The 23649-nt window shown below is 49.8% G+C and overlaps 2 protein-coding genes and 1 long non-coding RNA gene across 10 annotated transcripts in view; 1 reads left to right on the plus strand and 2 right to left on the minus strand.

Moving 5' to 3' along the window:
- Window positions 1-284: 284 nt before the first annotated feature.
- NEIL1 (nei like DNA glycosylase 1) lies at window positions 285-6608 on the minus strand. Of its 6 annotated transcripts, none has more exons than XM_031440801.2 (10): window positions 6184-6608; window positions 4133-4589; window positions 2719-2838; window positions 2561-2624; window positions 2200-2299; window positions 1649-1776; window positions 1310-1337; window positions 1067-1128; window positions 733-898; window positions 285-568 (listed from the first exon to the last, which is right to left on the minus strand). In XM_031440801.2, the coding sequence occupies exons 2-10, from the start codon at window positions 4564-4566 to the stop codon at window positions 498-500; spliced, it is 1173 nt and encodes a 390-aa protein (XP_031296661.1). In that variant the 5' UTR covers window positions 4567-4589; window positions 6184-6608; the 3' UTR covers window positions 285-497. The 6 variants fall into 6 exon arrangements, with proteins under 6 accessions (XP_031296661.1, XP_064336762.1, XP_031296660.1 ...); XM_064480692.1 differs by having other exon boundaries at window positions 6095-6608; XM_031440800.2 differs by having other exon boundaries at window positions 5897-6608.
- The window catches only part of LOC105087243 (uncharacterized), a 36962-nt gene continuing 18906 nt past the window's right edge, over window positions 5594-23649 (plus strand). For 2 of the 3 annotated variants that reach the window (XR_010378311.1, XR_004132977.2), the window contains exons 1-4: window positions 5594-5707; window positions 7314-7402; window positions 17247-17982; window positions 20611-20730. This is a non-coding gene — a long non-coding RNA (uncharacterized LOC105087243). The remainder of the gene's footprint in view (window positions 5708-7313; window positions 7403-17246; window positions 17983-20610; window positions 20731-23649) is intronic. The other variant, XR_010378312.1, reaches the window with a different exon arrangement.
- Window positions 12611-17806, minus strand: COMMD4 (COMM domain containing 4). The gene is made up of 8 exons (XM_010977860.3): window positions 17746-17806; window positions 15369-15440; window positions 15087-15152; window positions 14850-14889; window positions 14438-14557; window positions 14176-14256; window positions 13672-13848; window positions 12611-13587 (listed from the first exon to the last, which is right to left on the minus strand). Exons 1-8 carry the CDS (start codon window positions 17746-17748, stop codon window positions 13547-13549), a joined length of 600 nt encoding a protein of 199 aa, XP_010976162.1. The 5' UTR covers window positions 17749-17806; the 3' UTR covers window positions 12611-13546.

Consider the following 23649-nt stretch of genomic DNA (forward strand, 5'->3'; position numbering starts at 1 on the left):
CTGACTAGTCTGGACCAGGTTAGGGGAGCAGCTGCCAGCTGTGAGGAATCCTGGACTGGAGATGTGGAGCCTGGGCTGCCTGGGCCAGGGGTCTCTGCACCACCTGTGAAGGGCTATCCCTGCAGAGGCAGACTATCCTCTGAGAGCCAGGGCCTTGAGGCCTGGAATGGGGCTCAGTATGCCATGCTGAGGCAGTGGCCCTCCTGTCCCCAGGGCTGGGCAGCAGGCCCTTCACACTTGGCCTTCCCACACCTTCTGCAACCAGCCCAAAAAGTGCCAAGAAATTCAACTTTATCAGTTTATAGGAAATTACAGCATTTTCCACGTGGCTTAAAAAATGGAGAAGGTGGGGTACAATTTAAAACATAATAGTTGTGCAGGAAACAGCCAGAGGGCCAGGGGCATCCAGTCCCCTGCAAATTCTAGGAAGCCACACAGGCTCCCAGATCCAGGGCAAGGCAGTGGGAAAGGGTGGATGCAAGCAAGCCTCCCTTCTGCTAAGAGGCCGAGGTCCCCTCAGGCTCCAAGGATGGGGTGTCAGCCTTGACTTTTTGGGGTCGATGGTGGCCTAGGGGAAGGACAGGCGAGATGGCAGCTCAGACCCAGGCTGAGGACTGACCCGACGGCCTCCCTCCCACCGTTGTCCACGTCCCTCCCGCTGGCTCTGCCATCCTTTTCTCTCCTGGGGAGCTTGTTTTGGGGATGCCCCTTACCTCGCTGAGAAAGACCCACCTGAGGTTGCTGGTCGTCTCCTCCTTTTCCCTTTCTCAGGGACTGGGGGCGCTTCTGGGTCCTGTTGGAGGCTGGGCCCCTTGGGTTGCTGGGCTGTAGTCTGCTCAGGAAGGCCTCTCCGTGCCCTTCGTGTCTTTGAAGGGGACTTGTTTGGAGGTGGAGGGTCCTGGGCGGAGGACACCCAGGTCCCTGAGCAGCTCAGCAGTTTAGAGGTTGGTTAGGACCCACCACTGCCCTCCACTGACAAGGGAAGGAGCTTCCCCAGAGCCTGGCCTGGGAGGAATAGCCAGGACAGGGGACAGTGCAGGGAGGAGGTAGGAGCAGGGAGCCATACCTCCACTCTGTCCTCAGGACCCTGCCGTGCTCCCTTGGATTTCTTCTTGCGGGACTTGCCCCCTGCAGGACACTGATGCTGATGGGGCTGGAGAGTCCTGTGGCCTCAGCCCTCCTTCTCCAGACTCCTATTCTTCCGCTCTGGGGTGACTCCCAGGGTCAGAGTGGGGACTGGGATGGAGGAGGGTGCTGTAGCCCTTGCAGGCACCTAGTCTCTTACTGCATTACTGCAGGAGTAGCTTACCTTTAGGTGCCAGGGGTCCAGGATCCCCCTGAAATGGAATAAGAATTCAGGAGTCAACCTGGCAAGGTAGTTTTCTTGGAGAGGCAGAACTCACACCTATCCTCCCAGATCAGGCTTCTCCTAGGAAGCCTCCCTGACCATCTCCTCCCCCCAGGTCAGAGCCAACACAGAGAGAGAACCCTGGGCTGCTCCACTAGCTGGGACCATGGGACTCAGAGGAGGGGAGAGGCATAGCACAGGGAAGGCTTCGACCCTCATGAACAGTGTGACCCCAGGTCTTTTCATCCCATCAGCTTCCTCAGGGACTTCTTTTGCCTGTGTGAGCATTAGGGCCCAAACCTGGAACCAGATGGTGCGGCCATTCCGGTCCCGCAGGGAGCTCATGCCTGGCATGCCATAACACCGCAGCCAGGCTCGGAAGGCAGCAAAGTCCTCCTCTCCGCTCTCCGGCCCGTAGCCTTTGCCCCCTGTGGGACAGAGGAACCAGGTGGAGGTCAGAGGGCTGACTTAGGCTGGGAGGAGGGGGAACTTGGTTAGACCTGGCTCAGACCTCAGCTCCACAAGCTGATGGACGGAGTCAGGGGACCAAAGCTCTCCCTCCTCTAGCAGTGTAACCTCAGGCTGGTGTCTTCCCCACTCTGGACCATGGCTTTCCCATCCTGGAGAAAGAATTCTTGCCCTACCTGCCTCATGGGCAGCTCAGAGGACATAGACACCTGACAAGTGAACATCAGTAAAGGAGGCCTAGTCCATTTACAAAAACTAGGTCCACAAACTTCCATTCCCCAGGTAGGGACCCAGGCCCCAGAGAGGGGTGGGTAGGAGCTGTCCCAGGTTACATGACATGCTGAAGCAGAGCTTATTGGCCATCCTTGCCTCCCAGGCCTCACCCAGCTGGACTACTTCCTTAGGCACTGAGTGGCACAGCTCCAACAGGTCTGGGTTCTGCAGCTTGGCCTTAATCTTCTGGCTCAGGGTCAGCTCTGGGCTCTGGAGAAGGGGCAGGGGGAGGACCTGGCTGTCAGTATGAGGCAGGGCCACTCAGAAGAAGCTGACCCCCAGGGAATCCCTTCTGAACTTGGCAGGACTCTGAGAGGTTCATCTCTGCCCCGCCCCCCAACATTGTAGAGAAAGGGAAACAAGCTGAAGCGGAGAAGGGACCTGCTTAAGCGAAGCTGGAGACATGCAACCGAGCCCATACCCATCAGCCTGCACTGATAGGTGTGTGCGTACCCCTCCCTGCATCCTCACCAGCCTGCGCTGCTGCAGTGCCTCCAGAACCGTGCGGGCCTTCTCGAAGGGGGGTATCCTCAGCCTGCAGTGAGGTGGCAAGGGAGCCAGGCTAAGCAGTGGGGAATGTGAGCACACCCAGCCACCCCAGCCCACATGCCCAGGGCCTGCCTGCTGACCGGTGCAGGATCTCTGCCCGCAGATAGTTGCCAATGCCATTGAAGAACCGCTGGTCCAAGAGGGCCTCACAAATGGGCCGGTCGAAGGCCTTGTCTGCCAGGTTTCGTAAGACGTTCTCCCTGGAGGGACACAACCTGGGCACATGAAACCTATTCTACCTGCCCCACCCCTCCCTGCCTTGCAGTGGGTTGGGGGGGAGTTGCTGGGGTGCAAGGGAAGGGAACAGGGAGTCCAAGTTCCCCTTCTCCCAGCCTCAGTGGTATTTTGGCAGCAGGGACCTCAGTTTTCTGATAAATGGGAACAACAATGTAAGATTCTAATTCATTACAAAAGGTAAAAAATACCAATCAAAAGCAGCATCTTCAAGGAAACATGAGTCTGTACATGGCGTATATATCACCAAAATGCCTCAGACTCAGACATTTTTGAGAACAAGGTGATCACAGGAACTTGGGTGTGCCTGCAGTCTGGAACTCCCTGTCTAGGACTTCTGGCTAGATAAGAGGATTTGACATTGGTGGGGTCAGCTCTTCTCAAGATGCTGAAGATCTTCCAGGAAGCTGGTACTGGCTCTGTGCAGCAGGAGTGAGGGGCAAGTCCTGGCTGGTGAGTGCCGTGCCCTGACAGCCCCCATCCCTCCTCCAAGGGTCATGGGTCTCTCCTCATCACCATGAAATACATCTTTTTTCTTTGTGGAAAAGGGTTAATGCGAGGCTGACTCAGTGATGGGCACAGGATCATATGGAATAGAGGGTCAGAAGGCAGAGTTCTGGGGAAAAGGTAAGAGTGGAAGGTTAGCCTGGGAGCTAAGATGGTCAGATCCCCAAGGGGAGCAGATCCCCCCAGGCTCCACAGCTGGAAGACCAAACAGCCACGATGCTCATCATGTGAGAGCAACTTCAGTGGGGCCCTCCCTCAGGCAGAAGACAGTCACAGAGACCATGAGACACAGACCAGTGGGCAGGCAGAATGTGGGAGACCACAAAACCTGCTTCAGAAACCATATCATTAGGCAGCCCCCTCCCCACCCCCTTGAAGCAATTCCTTCCTGCTCAGCTTCCCTTCTCATCCTGTTGTTAAAGCCCCTCCACCTTTCTTTCTTCTTAGCCTCCTGAGGGTGCCAAGAAGCAGTGTGGGATGCTGACATGAGCCCCGGCTCTGACACTAACTGGCACGTCCTCAGGGCATGCCTCCCCATCCACCTCTTGCCCCCACCTCCTCCCACATCAGTTTTGGGTTTTCCCATTCATTATCTCAGGGAGCTGCCACAGGTAAGGACACTGCCTTGGTCTACAGAGGAAGGGACTGAGGCCCAGCGGGGGCTGGAACTTGTTGCTCATTGGCCAGCGAGGCGCTAACAGAGCCAGGCCTGGAGTCCAGGACTGTGTTCATCACACCTCGTGCTGGCCCTACCTGAACTGCTCATACTCCAGCAAGACACACGGCCCACGGCCTGGCTGCCACTCGCCCCCGAGCTCCCAGTGGCCGAAGCGACGGATGTCCACAAAGCAGAGGGCGAGTCGGGGGCCAGATGGAGCTGTGTAAAAGCGCAGGTGGGCGTGGGGCGGCAGCACGTCGCTGGGGGCCAGCTGGAAGGAGCCAGTCATGCCGAAGCGGAAGACAAGGGCCAGTGGCTCCCGTGGGGGCTGGGCCCCAGGCAGGGGGCTCAGTGTCAGGCGCAGCTCCTTGCCACGGGCTAAGGCTGAGATGTGGTAGGCACTGCTCTCAAAGGGCACCTCTGGGTTGCGGCTGACAGGTGACTTCTCCACGCACCCGCTGAACACCAGCCCCCGGCATTCCTTATTCACAAAGTGGCTCGCCAGGTGCAATTCAGGGCCCTCAGGCATTCTGTGGGAGGGGTGGCCAGGCCCTGTGGGGGAGGATGACAACAGGTTGGCCTGGGTGTGCACCCTGTGAGGTAGGAGTTACCACCTCACATTATTTTCAGAGGAGAACCCAGAGTGTCAGAGGGGGCCATGTTCAACTGGGGCTGGCAGGAAAGTCAGCTGGCTTGGTCACAGCCCCTGGCCCCACCAGAAAATGCTGAGAAAGCCCAGGACACTGGGGAGCTCGGTATAGGAAAGTATGACTGCCTTGCTCACAAACACCTTCCACAGGCTTCCATGAAGCCTTGCTGATTTTACAATAAAATCCAGATCCTTCTGGGGCACGTGCCATCATCTCATTTCCTCCCAGGCTCCCCCCAACTCACCTGCTGCAAGCACACAGCTCTTCTTTCACGCATGCCTTCACCCCTGCTGCCTCCTCAGTCCCGGAACACTTGAGAGAGGCCCTCCCTGACCATTTTATCCAAGGCAGCATCCCCCCACTCCACGCCCTGCACGTTTTCCTTTCTTCGGGCACTCCCAGAACCTGAAATTATTTTATTTTGTCCTGTCTGCCTCTACCTCCACCCCCACCCTAGAGTGGAAGCTCTGCTTGCTCATCACCCCATCGCTGAGAATCAGGCCTGCATCTGTTGCCACAATGACTGAGAGAATGAACCTGACCCCGCCTGGGAGAAAAGAGCTGAAAAAACTGAAGCTCGGAGGTTCAGCAGGCAGTGAAGACAAGCCTGTCACCACCCACTGGTCAGGACCATCAGGAGAACAAGGAGGAAGGCGTACAGGTGTCCCCAGGCCCATCAGCGAGGGAGCCAGGTCTACACGACTCCGAGGTGAGGGCAGGGGCAGCAGGCAGGGCTCCCCAGCTCCAGGCCGTGGTCCGGGAGGCAGAGAAAACACCCAGGTCAGGGCCTGAGGCCGAGAGAAGCGCGTACCCCTCTTTCTGACCCTCGCCGGTTCCCACCGGGCGGAGGGAGGAGTTTGCCACTTTCCTCCTCCCCGGGGCGTTGCGGCATCGAAAGCGGAGATGGTTGTCGGGAAGAAGGGAGGTATTTAGCCAGGGCCGACTCCTTTGCCCTTTTCCATCCCCAACCTCAGCACCGCCCCGGGCTGGCACCCGAAAGGGTTCGTTTTGCGGGAAAAGGTAAACTTCCAGGTTCCTAATTTCGCTAGGGGTGGACGCTCTATGGCTCGCCTCCCACCTTCACATCCCCCACCCCCGCTGCCTGTCCTCGGCTAAGCCTGGCTCCTCTCCTCCCCACGATCCCCAACCCCGTCCTCTCCTCAGCTCTACTGCACACACACCCCGGCCCCGGCCCCCGCCGCAGGCTACCTGCGCCCCGCGCGGCTCCCGCCGGCCTGCAGCCACTGTGGGCTTAGTGCCGGGGGCGGGGCGGCGCCTAAGAGCGCGCCGGGGCCTGTGGTCGCTGCTCCAGCGCCTGCTGGGAAGTGTAGTTCCTCAGGCAGGTTGTGGGGGCCCCCGAGCTGGGGGGCCCGGGGTATGGGAAAGGCTGGGAGGTAGCGGAAGAACCTGGCTTCCTGCTGCTTGGCGCCGGCGGAATCAGGGTCAGGCCTGAGGTCCGGGGTTGCAGCTGTCTCTCTGTGGCTGTGGGAAGTCACCTGGCTAGTCCGGGACAGGGTCAACGCTCCCAGCAGGAAACAGCAGCAGCGTCCCGATGCAGAGGCGCCTGCAGCTGTGCGCGGGGCGCGCACAGGGGCGCGATAAATGCAGGCTTTGGGGACCCGGTGGTGGCCCTAAGTGTCTACGCATAGTCAGGCAGAACGCATAAACAGAACGTCATCACCACCTGTCGAGTGGGAAGTGCGGCCAAGCAACAAAAAGCGGGGGCCTAGAAGCGGAACCCACTTCCGATGTGGGGGAGGGTCCCTCTGCGGTGACATTTAGGTTGAGACCTCAGAAGGAGCCATCTGGCAAAGAGTGGGGTCAAGTCAATAGGGCAGGCGGAAAGAACAGTCGGTGCAAAGGTCTGGAGGCCAGAGAGCGACTGGCCCACTGAAAGAAGGCGTGTGTGGCTGGGGGCAGTGCTGGGAGTGAGGACGGACACACAGCAAGGTCAGGTCCTGTCCGGCCTCCGGAGGCCTCCTTAAGGAATTTGCACTTCATCTTAAGGGTAGTGGGCACTGTGCCTGACCCATAGCCCTGATTTACCCCCTTCCCACTACTTGTTCCTCCCCTCTTCATCTATTTATTCATTTATTTTGACAGAAGTATTTTAAAGTAAATGAGACAAATTATGACACTTCCTCTCTAATACTTAAGCATGCATCTCTAGAAAGTGATACCCTACAAAGCCACGATACCTTTATCAAACCAAAGAATTAACAATAATGTCTTAATATCGTCTAATACATAGCCCACATTCAAATTTTCCTAATTGTCCCCAAAATGTCTTTTATAGCTAATTTGTTCAAGGCAGAGTCCCAACAAGGATTATATGTCTCTTTGGTAATTTTTAATCTAGGTTGGACCACCCTCCCCATCTCCTACCCACCTCACTACCCGATCCTTTTTTTTTTTGGTCTTCATGATACTGACCTTCCTGAAAAGTCCAAACCAGTTGTCATTTGAGATGCGCCGTCACATTCTAGATTTGTCTGATGTTTCCTTGAGTGTTGTTAACCTGTTCCTCTATCTGTAGTTTCCCCTGCACACCAGTAATTAGATCTAAAGGCTTGGAGATACATACATTTCCTAGGTTCTGCTCTGACTCCAAATTGCATCACATTAGGAGGCCCCTAACATCTGGTTGTCCCACTTCTGTGAGGCTGAAGTTGATCACTGGTGAGGCTGTGACAGCCAGATCTCTGCGTTGTAAAGGTAAGTCTCATACCTTGTGACCCCTAAGTAATCCAGGGGTGACTTCTTTGTTTTGTGGGTCTCTTTTGTTTGTTTAAATTAAGGTATAATTTACGTACAGTAAAATTCATCCTTTTTAGAGTGTGAGTTTTCACAGATAAATACACCCACATAACCATCGCCACAATCAAGATAATATACTTCTATTATCCCCCCAAATTTGCCCATGCACCTTTTTAGCCAACACTTCCACGGTGCCCCCTGGAAACCACTGATCTGTTCTCTACCCCTGTAGTTTTTGTCAGTATCATACACAGGCATACCGCATTTTATCCCGCTCCACGTTATTGGGCCTCACAGATACTGCATGCTTTTACATACTGACCGTTTGTGGCAACCCTGCGTTGGCCTAGCATTTTTTAGCAAAAAGTATTTTTTTAATTGAAGTATAGTTGATTTACAGTATGTTACTTTCTGGTCTACGGCACAGTGATTCAGTTATACATGTATACATATGTTGATTTTCATATTTTCATTATATGTTATTACAATATATTGAATGTAGTTCCCTGTGCTATACATTTGAACTTTGTTGCTTATCTATTTTATATATGGTAGTTTGTATCTGCTAATTCCAACCTCCTAATTTATCCCTCCCCTACCCCACTTTCCCCTTTGGTAACCATGAGTTTGTTTTCTATATCTGCGAGTCTGTTTCTGTTTTGTAAATAAGTTTGTATCATTTTTTAGGTTCTACATATAAGTGATGGCATATGATATTTGTCTTTGTATGACATACTTCACATAGTATGATAATCTCTAGGTCTGTCCATGTTGTTGAAAATGAAAATTTCATTCTTTTTTACGGTTGAGTCTTATTTCATTGTATATATACTACATCTTTATCCATTCATCTGTCAATGGACATTTAGGTTGCTTCTGTGTATTGGCTGTTGTAAACAGTGCTGCTGTGAACATTGGGGTGCATGTATCTTTTCAAATTTAGAGTTTTCTCCAGATATATGTGAGGTGTTTTTAAATTAGGGTTTGCGTATTGTTTTTCCTTTGACACAATGCTATTGCACACTTAGTAGACTACAGTATTGCATAAACAAAACTTCTGTATGCACTGGGAAATCAAAAAGTTCTTGTGACTTGCTGTATTGCAATATTTGCTTTACTGCAGTGTTCTGGAACCGAACCTGCAGCACCTCCGAGGTATGCCTCTTCAAGCAATCTTAAGTACATAGCCTGTTGAGTCTGCTTTCTTCCTCACAGCATAATGCATTTGTTATCCATCCATGTTGTCATGCTTAATCAGTCCATTCCTTTTGATTGCTGAGTAGTAAGTCCACTGTGTAGTCATATCAGCGTGTTTATCCACTTACCACTGAGGAACATTGGGTTCTTTACGTGAGGCAATTCTTCAGTACCATGCAAATACCTGGTTTCACATCACATCAACTTTTCATCTAATGGCTTTATCATCCTTGGTGATCCTTGCCTCAATCACATATTTCATTGGGAGTTATAAAATGGTGATTTTCTTTGTTTCTTTCATTTCGGAGGGGGAGGTAACTAGGTTTATTTATTTATAATGGAGGTACTGGGGATTGAACCCAGGATCTCGTGCGTGCTAGGCATGCACTCTACCACTAAGCTATGCCCTCCTTCCCAAAATGGTGATTTTCTAATTCTGTCATTCCTTCTACAATAGCTGGGATTCTTCTGTGAAGAAAAGCTTTACCTCATTGACTAGGGCTATTTGGTTATCCTGAAATACCAAAAAGACAGAATACATTCTGACATTCTTCTCTTTTATGATCTGTTTCCAGACTAAGAATTTGGTGCAGTAACATCCAATGGTGACAAATTATGACTGAACTGCGGACGGGGTCAGGAGGGGAGACTTTATCTTTCGTGGGCTCAGGGATTTTTTCACATTCAGGATCTTTAAATCTGTTGCAATCTTTATCTTTCCCTCATTTATTGAAAGAGCACTTTCTTAGTCACTGGGGCTCTACAAACATGGAAACACAATTCCCATCCTTACAAAAGGCTGGTAGAAGGCAAGTGAGTAAATACAAAATTACAATGCAGGGTTACAATAGCAATGAGAGGGTGTCTGTGGGATTCTGTGATAACACAGACAAGAGAATGCTATGTGGGAAAGCAAGCTTATATTATACATTTGATGAGACTTAGAACTTTCCTTGTGACTTTTTTGTCTGCCACTTCATTTTTGTCTTCTTTTTCTTGCCCTCCTGTGGGCTACTTGCACATCTCTTAGAATTCTGGTTTGACGTACCTGGGTTGTGTTACACTGTATAGCCTTCGAGGTGGTTGCTGTAGGTATTGCACTGTACACACACCATACACACACTGTACACGCGTATGTGCTTGTCCCAGTGCGCTGGTATCGACACTTTATCAATTTGAGTGACATATAGAAACGTTACCTCCCTTTACCCTCCCGTTTATAATAACCATAAATATCTCCTCTACATACATTGAGAACCACATCCAACAAATTTTTTGTTTTGCTTCAACTATTGAACATAATTTCAAAGTACTCAAGAGAAGGAAAGTTTACTGCATCCATATTTTTACTCTTCCCATTGTTCTTCCTTCCTGATGCAGTATGTCCTCGTGGCTTATTTATCGTGTACATAGCAGTTTGTTCCCCTGCTCCTATCTTGCCCTTCCTCACTTCCACCACCCCACTGGTAGCCACTGGTTTGTTCTGTGTATCTGTGACGCTGTTTCTGTTTTGCTATATTCATTTGTTTATTTTTTTAGATACCACATATAAGTGATATCATTCAGTATTTATCTTTTTCTGTCTGACTTGTTTCATATACCACCTTCCAGGTCCATCTATATTTTGAAAACAGCAAAATTTCATTCTTTTTTATGGCTGCGTAATATGTGTATTTATATACACATACACATATATACAAATGATCTCACATCTTCTTTATCCATTCATCTGTTGATAAGCACTTAAGTTGCCATATGTTGGCTATTGTACATAATGGCACCATGAACACTGGCGTGCAAGTATCTTTTTGAATCAGTTTTTGTTTTCTTTCGATATATACAGCCAGGAGTAGAATTGCTAGCTCAGATGGCTGTTTACTTTTAGTTTTTTGAGAAACCTCCATACTGTTTTCCTCGCCAGCATTTGTTATTTGTGGACTTTTTGATGACAGCCATTCTGACAGGTGTGAGGTGGTACCTCATTGTGGTTTTGATTTGCATTTCTCTGATGATTAGTGAAGTTGAGCATCTTTTCATGTGCCTGTTGGCCATCTGTATGTCTTCTTTGGAAAAAAATGTCTACTCAGGTCTTCTGCCTGATTTTTTGTTGGGTTGTCTGTTTTTTGATATTGAGTTGTATGACTTATTTATATATTTTGGATATTAACCCCTTATCGGTCATATCATTTGCAAATATTTTGTCCCTTTCAGTAGGTTGTCTTTTCGTTTTGTTTATGGTTTCCTTTGCTGTGCAAAAGCTTTTTAGTTTACTTAGGTCCCATTTTTTTTGCTTTTGTTTCCTTGGCCTTAGGAGACAGATCCAAAAAAATACTGCTACAGTTTATGTCAAAGAGTGTTCTGCCTGTGTTTTCTTTGAGTTTTATAGTTTCCCATCTTACATCTAGGTCTTTAATCCGTTTGGAGTTTAGTTTTGTATACGGTGTGAGAGATGTTCCAGTTTCACTCTTTACCCCCCCTTACATCTTCAGGCGACTTTTGCTGAATAGAGGATTCTGGTTGACACGTATTTTCTTTCAGGGCCTGAAAAATGTTGTGCTGCTTCTTTCTGGCCTCTATGGTTTTTGGTGAGAAATTCAGTGTCATTTGAACTGTTTTCCCCCTGTAGGTGAGGCGTCATCTCTGTCTTGCTGCTTTCAAGATTCTTTCTTTTCTTTAGTGTTCAGAAGTTTGATGATGATGTGTCCTGGCAGAGATTTCTTTGGGTTTAATCTGCATGGGGTTCAGTTTCTTTATAGGTTTGTGTCTCTTGCCATATTTTTGAAAATTTTAGCCATAATTTCTTTGAATACTTTTTCTGACCCACCCTCTCTCCTCCCCTTCTGGGACTCTGAAGATACGAATACGCGATCTTTTGTTACAATCCTACAGGTCCCTGAGGCTCTGTTTTATTGAGGTTTGTTCGTTTGTTTTCCAAGCATTTTCTTTCTGTTATTCAGATTGGATAATTTCTATTGATTTATCTTCAGATTCACTGATCCTTTCTCCTACTGTTTGAGATCTTTACTTGGGTTATTGTAATTTTCAGTTCTAAAAATTTCTACCTGGTTCCTTATGCCTTCTGATGAGGCCTGAGCCTTTTTTTTTAATGACAGCTGCTTTAAGATGCTTGGCATAGGAAGATTTTGGTGTTGGCATCTGTTCCCTTTTTTCATTCAAGTTGTGATTTTCATGGTTCTTGGTACAATGATTTTTAAAATCTGAATCTGAGACATTTTGGGTATTGTTATAAAACCCTGGATCTTATTTACATCAGTGCCAGTGGGGAAAGGGGTGTGCCACCTCCTCACTGCCAGGTGGGCTGGGAGTCTAGGCTCCCACTCAGCCTGTGCGGGCAGGGGCAGGAGGGGGCATCTGGCTGGAGCACAGCAGCTACTGTCTGTAACTCTTCTGTCCTGCCAGGCCTTTGCCTGGAGAGAGCAGGCTTTTGTGAGGGCTTCTTGTGTCTGTGTGTTGGTGTTTCCAGGTGGCCTGCTTCTTCAGCACCCAAGCTTGGGATACATGAAGCAAAGAGGAAATCTAAGAAATGCTCTGCTGTGTTGTTCTTCAGGTCCTGGGGATCCCAGCCAGTCTGCCTCCTTCTCGGCCCTCTCACAATCTTATGTTTGTTTTATGTACAATGTCCAAGCTGTACTGAGTGGGATAAATAGGGAAAAGCCCATCTGCTCCATTTTTCCAGAAGTCAGGAGGGAGTCAGTCCTTATCTCTTCGATGCTTAAATCATCCCGTCTTTGGCCAGGGGGACGAGCTGGCGCCTAGCGACCTGACACATTATTCTTTGATGGCTTCCTTGTACCCCAGGATGTTCTAGGCTCACCTCGTTCTCTCTCTGCCCCAGCCCTGGAATCAGTCCCTTCTACCAGGGCCCCTGACTGGCCTAAGTCAGCCCTGGGGGGCCATTTGTCTTGGTGTTTTCAGGTTGCTATGACAAAATACCATGGACTAAGTGGCTTAAACAACAGACATTTATTTCTCACAGAAGAGGCTGGAAAGTCCAAGTTCAAGGCAGAAAGCAGTTCTTGGTAAGGGCTCTCTCCTGCCCTGCCAGACAGCTGTCTCCTTATGTTCTCATGTGGCCTTGGTACATGCTTGTCGGGAGAGAGTCTTTTCTCCTAATAAGGGCACTAATCTCATCAAGAGGGTCCCACTCTCATGACTTCATCTAAACCTAATTATTTCCCAAAGGCCCTACCTCCTAACACCATCTCACTAGGAGTGAGAGCTTTGACACATGAATTGGGAGAGGGGGTGATGGTCACAAACATTCAGTCCATTATCCCATTTCTCTTGCCAATGAGTGGCTCAGGCATGGGCCCTTCTCTCTTCCTAAAGAAGGTGGCAGGAAGGCAAGGGCTCTCCTTTCTCTACTTGGGGCTCTGGTGTTGGGACACCCACTTGCTGCCAGCCTACGGACAAGACCAGCACAGAGACGGCAGAGCCAAGAGCACGGGAGGACTGGGAGCTAGAACCCTGGTTGTTCTGTCTACGGATAAGCTGTTTCATTTCAGCCCTTGTTCTGCCTCACCCGAGCTGCCTCAATCAGCAGCTGAGAAGAGAAAAATGCGTGATGGGTCAGGGAGGGCCGTATGTCACTTGGTCTCTCTCACGAAAATGGCTCTGAACCCAAAAGAAACCCATGCACATGCTCCTTCACACTTCTTGCACGTCTGTTTATTCTTTCTGCTCATGAAAACCACTGACAAGTGCCCTTCACGGGGGAGAGAAGGCAATGCTGGCAGAGGTCTCAGGATCCCTACGCTGAACACTCAGGTGATGACCCAGGAAGCCAGAGACCCCGGAGCTGGGGCCACCTCCTAAAGGGAGGTTCAGAGGGCAGCCACCCGCCACAGGTAGGGCAGCTCCGGGCGGGCGCAGACACTCTCCTCCTCAGCCCAGCGAGCTCATCAGGGTCTGGGCCTGCTTCAGTTCTGCAAGGGAAGAGGGAGGCAGGCGGGGAGCAGTTAGGCAGGATCTGGGGGGCCCTTCACCCTCCAGGTACAGCCGAGCCTCACCTGCCAGGAGGACCTGGAACTTGTCTGTTGAGAGGGACATGGCAACAGGCTGGGCCGGGGCACCCGAGGCAGCTGCCACCTCCAGCCGCAGGTGCACCATGGGCTCCTCCACGGACCGCAGCAGGCTAGAGCTCAGCGTGTAGTCCACCCGCCAGCCCACGCCTGCCAGCCTGTTCACTGCGACACGGCGAGGGGCTCAGGGTCACAGGCAGGAGAGCAAGGCGGCCCTCAGCCCACACCCTGGCTCAGCCCTGAACCCTTCAGGGCTGTGTGGCCTTTGAGAAGTTCTCATCTCTGACCCAGGGCAGGTGCTCAATGATCAGAAGCTCAGATTACCCACAGCCGACCTCAGAGGAAAGAAGCCTGGGCGGGAGTCAGGACTCCCAGCTCTGTCACTGCCCAACATGTGATGCGGTTAACTCTCCTTTCTCAGGACAGGCACCTCCTGGGCTGCACACACCTAGCATGGGGCCCAGCCCCTACCCTAGCCCGCCCCACACTCACCTCGAAGGCTGCAGGCCCGCAGGTGCTCTTGCAGGGGGCTTTGCTTCTCCTCATAACAGCGACACAGGCTGGCCGCGTGCTCTGGGGGCAGAGGGCGGTCCCTGAGCTAGAAGGTGGGGGCTGGGGCATAGGCTGGTCAGAGGGCCAGTCTTGGGCTCCTGGCCCAGAGAGGGCAAGGTGCATCTCAGGGTCACACAGCCTGGCCTCTGCCCAGCAGCCCTCGGCCCACAGGTTCCCCACCTGCCTGCCCTCGTCCCTGTACCTTTGGGCAGCCCCAGCTGCTGCAGTTCACTGGACAAGGACTCGCCATCCACGCTATGCTTGGCCGCGCTGGAGAGGATGAAGCTCAGCACTGCCACCGTGGCCTTCACATCACCTGCCTCTGGGGGGACCCGTGGGTGGAGTAGGGGGTGTCACTGTGGCCCCAGCCACATCCTTTTGCCCCACTATCTTCAGTACAGAGCCCCAAGGCCTCCTTGAGCACTGAGCACAGCTACTGCCCCACCAGGAGCAGGCAGAGGACACTGGGGGCAGGACTGGCAGCATCTTCCCTCATGCTCCTCTGCTGAGGCAGGCGAGTCAAGGTGGGCTGTGGGGGGAGGGGCCTCGGTGCCAGGCTCCAGGCTGAATACCCAGGGTCGCCCAGAGGTCTGTGGACCCAGTGGGGTACTCACCAAACCTGGCATCAGCAGTGAGCTTCAGGATCTTCTCGTACTACAGGGAAAGGAGACCCTCAGCGGGTGCCAGACCCCTGCTGACCAGCCCTTTGCCCCCGGCCTGCACCCTGTGGTAATGACGGGAGGATCCAGGGAGGGCGGGACAGTGATCACCCACCTCCCTGGGTCTGGTGCGCTGTCAGGCAGAGGGGTCACAGGGTCGTGGGACAAGGGGGTGCTGGGCCCTGCACTCACATCAATCCCCTGTCCCAGAAGCTCCTTCAGCACCTGGCTACACAGCAGCCTCAGCTTCACGGAAGACTGGAGGGGAAGGCCTTCTATCAGCCAGATTGGCCCACCTCACCCCACCATGCTAGGGGGCTGGCTCAGAGAGGACTGGCCACGTGATCAAAGTCACACAGCATTAGAGGATAGCCAAAGAGTGCTGAGGCCCCAACCCCAGAGTGACCTCACCACCCTCCATCCCCAGAGACCCCATCCCTCCCTCCCCCACCCCCAAGACCCTGTGCACTCAACAATCTTGGCCAGTGTGCTGATCTCTGCCAGGACCCAGTCAGGACAGTCCAGATCACCACAGAACCGGAACCTCTGCAAGGGAGTGAGGCAGGCGGTCAGGCTGGAGGGCAGGCTAGGGTGTGGCCAGGTGCCTCCCATACAACTGCTCCTCAGGGACCCCACTGCCTGTCCAAGGTGGGGCTTCTATTCGGGCCTCCAATGAAGTCCTCTAGCTATGGTCAAAAGTGACTTTCGCCACTAAGTCCCGTCATCCTCTCCCTTAACTCCTCAGCAGCATCTGACACAAACCCATCCTTCTCAAAGCAGCATGTCCTTCTGTACTCCTCCCTCTGGCCTGGCCTCTGTCTCATTTGCTGCCTCACCCTCGTTTCCCCAGCCTTCAAATGGTGATCAGACTGCCTGCGGCCGTTACTCTGCAGCCAGGGACTGGGACTGCTGGCGAGGTGACAGGGTGTTCAGGACAGTCTTGCATTCACTTCTCTATTCCAGGGCTTTTTAACCTTTTTGTGCCCTGGACTCATCTGGCATCTGGTGAAGTTTATAGACCTTTCTCAAAATAACATTTTTAAATGTATAAAATACATAGAAAAAATACACAATAAAAGAACCTAATTGAAAGTTATCGAAATATTTAAAACTGGTGATGTGACATATATTTCAAGTCTAATAACCATAGTAACTTAGAAACGAGCCTAAACAAGATGTAAACAATGCCAACAGCGGTGATGTGACGTGAAAATACCTGACTTCTCGTAGTGACAATGTCACAGGTGCTGCTAATAACACTGGGGTTTGTTGTCAACATTCATAATTGAAGGAAATATATATTTCAGTTTGAAGTTAGTGAAAATTAAGATGTAATATTTTCCCTAAGATCCTGGGCCCCTGACTTTTACCCATAGACGTCTTTTATCATCTCTATATTGTTTACATTTTTACCACAAGAACATGTTCCTGGTGTAATTTCTTAAAATGCTGGCATGTCTCTAGGCTCTGCCCTAGGGACCTCTCTTCCCAACTCACATTCTCATTGAGAAAGGTTACACATTTTTAGGATTCAAAGATCATCTTTATGCTGACAACTCCCAAATTTATAACTGCCATTGTAGATTCTCTTCTGAGCTCCAGACTCTTAAATCTAGACTGCCTCCTAGCCAGCCACCTGTGTGGGCAGCTCAGACACCTCACTCACCCAGCGTGTACCAAGGTAACCGGTGTTCTTCCTACTGAAACCTGCTCCCCCTCTCCTGGGCTTCCCACCCCACTGAGCACCTCCACCTAAGAACCAAGCCCAGACCCCTCCAGCTCCCTTTTCCCTCATGCATTTAACTCCTGAGCCCTGAGCCCTGAGCCCTAATTTCCTCCACTTCCATCTCTGTTCTCTCCACCTTCCACTCCATCTCCTGCTGCCCCAGGCTGGGCAATTTGTTTCTCTCTTGCTCCCTCCACAAGTTAGCGGAAAGGCCCTTTCTAGCGTCCCAGTGCCCTCTTCTTACAGTCCAATCTCCTCCATGTGGCTCTCAAGACCCAGCAAGCTTTGGTCTTTGCTTACCTGTCCAGCCTCATCTTTCACTAGCCTCCAATTTCTACTCTTCCAGGTAGTGAAACGCATTCATTTCTAGGAAACCATGCTCTCTCTCATCTGAGTCTCTAAATGCTGTTCCCATCTGAAGACGTAGCTCCCACCAGCAGCCCCCGCCATGCCTCCTACCCTGTGGTGCACAAACTGCACTGACCCAGCCACCTTTCTTCCTGCTCCCAGGCCCTCGGGTGATGTCATCCTCGCCTTCCTTACACTAGGCAAGTTAGGCCCCTTCCCCTCACGTCTTAACTATGACTGCTCATTCAGGCCTCCAACTTTGCTCTTCCCTCCTGCAGGTGAATTCCCAGTGCCTGGCAGTACATGGTATAAAGAAGACATTCACAATCTGTTGAAGGAATGAATGGATGGATCCGTTGGAGAGTCCCAACCTCAAACCTACTCCGTTCTGACAGAGAACAGTGAAGGGCCTGCCTAACATTGCGGAAGACTGAGCCTAATTACAAGCAAGTTCTTCCCCAAGTCCCACAGGAGGGCTGGGAAGTGGGCACTTTGGGAGGTCCTATTATCAGGGTAGAGGAAGACCTGGAGAGACGAACCCCAGCTCCTGCCCCGCCCTACCCATCCTGCTGGGCAGAGCGGCGGAAGGGGGCTTTTCTCTACCAGACCCTCGGGCTTCACGACTGCACACAAGGTGTCTGTTGAGGCAACCCAGCAGACTCCCAATCTCTTCGCTCGCAGCGCCCCACCCTCCCCGCAGCGGTAGCGGTGAGATCTGGGGGCTCCTGCCCTGCCCGCCCCCAGCACCCCGGCCTCGCATCACCCCTCACGCCTCACCATCGCGCCGGGACGCCCGGGTCCAGGACTTTCTCTTTCCGGTCGGGCCCGGTCAGCTGACGCGGCGGTCACGTGGCCCGGGGCGGGGCTCCGCGGGGGAGGGCGGGGCCTTCGCGGGGGCGGGGCGTCCTGCCCCGAGATGCCCGGCTCGTAACGCGAGGCCCCTCAGTCTCCGGAAGCCTTCCCCGCGAGGGCCCAGCGCCAACCCGCAGGTTAACCGAGGGCAGGCCCTAAGCGGTAGGAAGAGGGAGGGGAAACCGTTTAATTTGTTCACCTTAAGGGAGCGGGAGCCCAGGCCTGGGTCTGGTGCTTAGTGTCTTACCCCTTGTACGGGGGTATTCAGGTCGTTTCCATGGTTTGCGTCAGTAAGCGATGCCTTTTACACGTAGCTGTGGGCTGTGGCAAAAGACGTATTGGTTTTTTTAGGCGGAGGTAATTTGGTTTGCTTATTTATTTATTTTTAGAGGAAGTACTGGGGATTGAGCCCAGGACCCTGTGCATGCTAAGCATGCGCTCTACCACTTGAGCCACACCCTCTCCCCCGTATTTTTAAAAACTTTGTTGGAATATAATATACACACAAGAAATTGCATATAGTGTAAGTACAAAGTTTAATGAACTTCCATGAACTGTACACTGCATGTAATCAGCACCCAAATAAGGAAACATTACCAGTACTCCAGATATCTCCTTCAGGTGCTAGGGTATTTTATTTCGTTTTGATGAGTCCCCTTAGTTGCCTAGCAAAAAGGCCTGCAACACTTGACATGCTCAGGTGAACTCTTTTGTGGCTTTACCAACATCAGATGTTTATTTTAATTTTTCCCAATTTAATGGGAGTAAAATGGGTGGCTTTAAACTTGCTTCGGTCTGCTTAACTGGCGAGTTTGAGCTAATGGATGGTCGAGGAAAACTAAGTTTCCGATGTCCACTTGAAGAGATAAAAATAAAAAAAAACCAAAACAGCAACAATAAAAATACACTAGAGAATAGACTAATAACCAAAGAAGAAATTGAGCAGTTTGAGATCTCTTCAGTTCCATGCCCCTACCCGTAGTCTAGGCCCAGCTGGCTTTATTGTTGAAGGCTTTTAAACTTTTAAAGGACAGACAGAACCCATGACGATTAAACAGCTCCCTAGAGATGGAAAGCTTCCCCAGTCTGCTAGAATGATCTCACTTATGAAGAGCTTTTTAAAAAATCATAATCACGTTGAAGGCAACAGCGTGTTGAAATACACCATGTCAAAGAAAAATTTAAAGAGTATAGGAATTGTTCAGCTTACATTTCATCATCTCAATAGGTGAGAAGAAAACAAGTGATAAATTTGGGAAACCATTTCTTATTAAAAAGGAGAAAAAAGAAAAAAAATACGAATAGATGAAAACTGCCTTAAGTTGATAGAGTATTTGAAAAACAAAACAAGAGACATCAAACAGACAAATTTAAATTTGGAAATAAGGCCAAAAGGTGGGTGGCTTATCCTTTTAATGTCATACTGGAGCATTGTCTCAGATTTGTTTCACAAATAAAGATAATTTGACTATTTAGAGCAGTGGTTCTCAAACTTTAGAGGGTATCAGAATCACCTGCAAGGCTTGTTAAACCAGTGCTGGGCTCCACCCCCAGAGTTTCTAGTCAACGAGGTCTGGGATGGGAGCTGAAAAATTGCATTCCCAACAAGTTCCCAGGTATGCTGGTATTTTCAGTTTGGGGACTTTACTTTGAAAATCACTAAGGTAGGAAAATGTACCTGAGAAATTGTATGTTAACTTACAGATTTCTGCCCAGTAAAAAAGTTAACCCCAAAGATTTCAGTTTTATTGCCCCATAGGACATTGTTACGTTTTGTCTTTAACTCAGCACACACTTCATAATGCCTTTCCCAATGCACTAGAAATACTTCTCAAAATGTTCCTTGAACTAACTTTACCATCTTACTGATTAATTAAATATTTGAATGAAAGTCATGTTTTTCATTTTTTGGAAGTCAAGCTTTCATACACTATGCTCACGCATAGCCCTGGACGGCAGGGCACAGATACTAGTGTGGACACTTGAATGCTAGACGGATTCCTTTGAAGTTGGGAACAGCAATGTGCTCTCATTACTGCGATCCAGCGTTGTTCTAGAGATACTAAGGCTGGTGGTTCCCAACTGAGGGTGATTCTGCCTCCCGGGGGATATTTGGCAATGCCTGGAGATATCTGTAGTTGTCACAACTGGGGAGAGATGCTGCCATCCAGAGAGCAGAGGCCAGGGATACTGCTAACATCCCACAAGGCGTAGGACAGTCCCCAGTAACAAAGAATTATCTAGCCCAAAATGTCAACAGTGCTGCTGTTGAAAACTCTATTCTAGTTAAATAAGCCCTGGAGAAAACTATTAGCATAAATGTTGGAAAAGAATAAACTAGTATCTGCAGACGACACACTATCTAGGAAATCTAAGAGAAGCATCTGAAGAACAGTTGAAAGTCACAGAATGCTGGGTGGCCAGTGGTGGGGGCTGGAGCATTGGGTGTAGACCAGGCTCACCAGGCCCACCTGGGGCAGAGGAGTCAGAGGCCCACAGGTGAGCGCCCGCCATCCCAGCCCCACACACCTCACAGGTGGAGAGAGGGAGGCTTCATAAGGAGCTGGAGGCAGGCCGGGAAGTCCACGCCTCGTTTGTCCGACCTCCTGCCAGCCTGAGAGAAAGGCGGAGGTCAGAGCTGGGAGGTTTTGAGAGCCCCAGCCCAGTCCTGGGGAGGGGAGGCCCAGGGAGGGGCAGGGTCAGCCCAAGTCCCTGAGCCCATAAGGAGAGGACTCCAGCGAGGCCCAGGAAGCCTGGGGCAAGCTGAAGACCCTGTCCTTTGCCGCACAGATCACGATGGACGTTTAGTCCAGCCTCCGGTCAGGATGTGATTTTTTGGCTTCTAACGCCAAGGCCCACCTCGCCTTTCTCTCCTCTTACCTGCCACACTTCTGCAGCCCCACGATGAAGGTGAGTGTTTCCCTGAGAGGGCCTGAGGGGCTAGGGTTTTAGGCCCAGGATGAGTTCCTCAGGCTGGATCAGGTGGCCAGTCCGAAACAACCCGCCGTGCACCTCCTTCCCGCTCCGCACAGCCACAGCTGCAGGGGGGTGGGGGGGAATCCCAGGGACGAGTCCTCCTGAGGCTGGCCACCTCCTTGCAGCCCCGCAGCAGCACTGTTCCTGCAAGACCCAACACGAGCCCCGTGCCCATCCAGTCTGCCTCCCCAGGCATGGAAAACACTGGGCTTTGTACCCCCAACTCCACGCCAGGTTTCCTGCCCAGGAGGCGGCTGAAAAAGGAATTGGGCTCACCTGTTGGAGAAGGGTCTTTCCCTGACTTCTGTGAGCTGTCACCGCACATTATCTAAACTGGGGAGGGGCTTCTGAGAACCCTGATGTGTAGCCAAGTTGGACAGAAGTGCGGGTAACGAGGGGAGGGGTGGAACGACGACTTCTGATTGGTGTCTGAGGTGGGGGCTGAGCCCTTCTCCGTGTGGTCTGATGCTGTCTCCAGGCAGTGTCAGGACTGGATTGTAGGACACTCAGCTGGGGAGATGGTTGGCATGGGGGAAAACTCGCATATTTGATTTCAGAGTATTCAGTATGTAGAGGAATAGAGTTTTTCCTTTTAGCAACTGTGAATATAAATTTCATAAAATGGTATCGTACCCTATGCTGTGTTTTGGAACCTGATTTTTCACTCAGTGGTAATTAGTGGCAGGCTTTGGACAGGCTCAGAATTGTGTGGGTCCCACCCTGGGTCCCAGCAGAGGGGAGAGCACTGGAGGAGGAGTCTAACAGGTTGCTGGGTGACCTTGGGTAAATCTCTTCTCTCCTCAGAGCCTTGATTTTCTTGGTCAAATTAAGGGCAGGGAGGGGTGTGGGTAGTACTAGGTGAGTGTCTGAGAGTCGAAACCGCCACTTAAAGTCGGGCAGGCTGTGCACTGCAGAACTCCGGGGTGGGGGAGGGGTGTTCTCATCATCATCTCTGTGAATGGAGTCCCCAGAGCTGAGCAGTAAATAGGCCCTGCCCGAAGTCTGGTGCATGAACCTATTGGTAAGGCAAGATGGTTTTAGGGGGTATGCAGATACATTCATTCTTACAGTTACCTTCTATTTATAGTAAATGATACCGGCTTTCCATTTATGGTGTATCAGAATCAGCCGAAGGACTTGTTCACCCTCTGGAGATTCTGATTTGGTAGATCTGAGGTGGAGCCTGAAAATTTGCATTTTTAACAAGTTCCCAGGTGATGCTTGTTGCTGCTGGTTCAGGGGCCGCCCTTTGAGAACCACTTACCAAGTTGCCTTTTAAAATACCATTATTTAAACTAACACAACATTGTAAATCAACTACACTTCAATAAATAAATAAGAACATATGTATATATAACTGAATCATTATTCTGTACACCAGAAATTAACACAGCGTTGTAAATCAACTATACTTCAATTAAAAAATAATAAAATACATTTGTTTAGGTTTTAAAAATGAGTAGATGTTCAACATCACTAGCCATTAGGGAAATACAAATTAAGACCAGGGAAAGAGAACACTATGTCCCTATTAGAATAGCTGAACTAAAAAGCGGTGACAGTATCAAATCCCAGTGAAGATTCAGGTAAAACTGGGTCTCTCCTGTATTGTTTGTGGGAATATAAAATGGTACAAACACTCTGGAAAATAGTTTGGCAATTTCTTTTAAAACCCAACCGTATACCTTCTATATGACCTAGCAGTTGCCTCTTGGGCATTTATCCCAGAAAGATAAAAACTTATGTCTGCACAAAAACCTATATATGATTGTTCATGGCACATTTATTTGTAATAGCCCCAAAGTGGAACAGCCAAATATCCCTCAAAGGATGGTTAAGCAAACCATTTTACATCCATACTATGAAATACTATTGTTGACCTTAAAAATAAAGCAATTATTTTACTAGCAAAAATGGGTTTATTTGGAAATGGCAGAGGAATTGAAATTTGGGATAAGCAAGCTATAGTAAAAGGCATGAGCAAGTCCAACAAACAAAGGGAAGGAATGTTACTTTATAGAGAAAAAGGAGGAAGTTGAGAGGGTTTTCTTTTTTTTTTGCTTTTTCACATTTTTTAATTGAAGTATAGTCAGTTTACAATGTTATGTCAATTTCTGGTGTACAGCATAATATGTCAGTCATACATATGCAGACATATATTCATTTTAATATTATTTTTCATTATAGGTTACTACAAGATATTGTATATAGTTCCCTGTGCTATGCAGTAAAAACTTGTTTATCTATTTTATATATAGTTGTATCTGCAAATTTTGAACTCCCAATGTATCCCTTCTCACCCCCTTTACCCCTGGTAGCTGTAAGTTTGTTCTCTTATGTCTGTGAGTCTGTCTGTTTTGTAAATAGGTTCATTTGTGTCTTTTTTTTAGATTTCACATATAAGGGATATTATATGGTATTTTTCTTTCTCTTTCTGGCTTACTCCACTTAGAATGATGATCTCCAGGTCCATCCATGTTGCTGCAAATGGCATTTTATTCCTTTTTATGGCTGAGTAATATTCCATTGTGTATATATACCACAGGTTCTTTATCCAGTCATCTGTTGATGAACATTTGGGTTTCTTCCATGTCTTGGCTATTGTAAATAGTACTGCTATGAACATTGGAGTGCATGTATCTTTTCAAATTAGAATTTCGTATGCCTAGGAGTGGGATTGGTGGATCATAGGGTAAGTCTATTTTCAGTTTTTAAAGGAATCTCCATGCTATTTTCCATAATGGCTGCACCAAACTACATTCCCACCAACAGTGTAGGAGAGTTCCCTTTTCTCCGCACCCTCTCCAGCATTTGTTGTTTGTGGACTTCTTAATGATGGCCATTCTAACTGAT

Source organism: Camelus dromedarius, chromosome 29 (assembly GCF_036321535.1).
Source record: "Camelus dromedarius isolate mCamDro1 chromosome 29, mCamDro1.pat, whole genome shotgun sequence".
NCBI lineage: Eukaryota > Metazoa > Chordata > Mammalia > Artiodactyla > Camelidae > Camelus > Camelus dromedarius.

Excerpts from the sequence above, each read along its gene's own strand:
- NEIL1 (XM_031440801.2), bottom strand. The coding sequence starts at position 4,566 with ATGCCTGAGGGCCCTGAATTGCACCTGGCGAGCCACTTTGTGAATAAG. Across the intron at positions 1,338-1,648 it reads GCCGCACCATCTGGTTCCAG|GGGGATCCTGGACCCCTGGC; the intron begins GTTTGGGCCCTA and ends ATTCCATTTCAG. Across the intron at positions 899-1,066 it reads GTCCTGAGGACAGAGTGGAG|GACCCTCCACCTCCAAACAA; the intron begins GTATGGCTCCCT and ends TCCTCCGCCCAG.
- COMMD4 (XM_010977860.3), bottom strand. Across the intron at positions 14,558-14,849 it reads CACTGCTGATGCCAGGTTTG|AGGCAGGTGATGTGAAGGCC; the intron begins GTGAGTACCCCA and ends GGGTCCCCCCAG. Across the intron at positions 13,849-14,175 it reads GCGGGCCTGCAGCCTTCGAG|TGAACAGGCTGGCAGGCGTG; the intron begins GTGAGTGTGGGG and ends GCCGTGTCGCAG.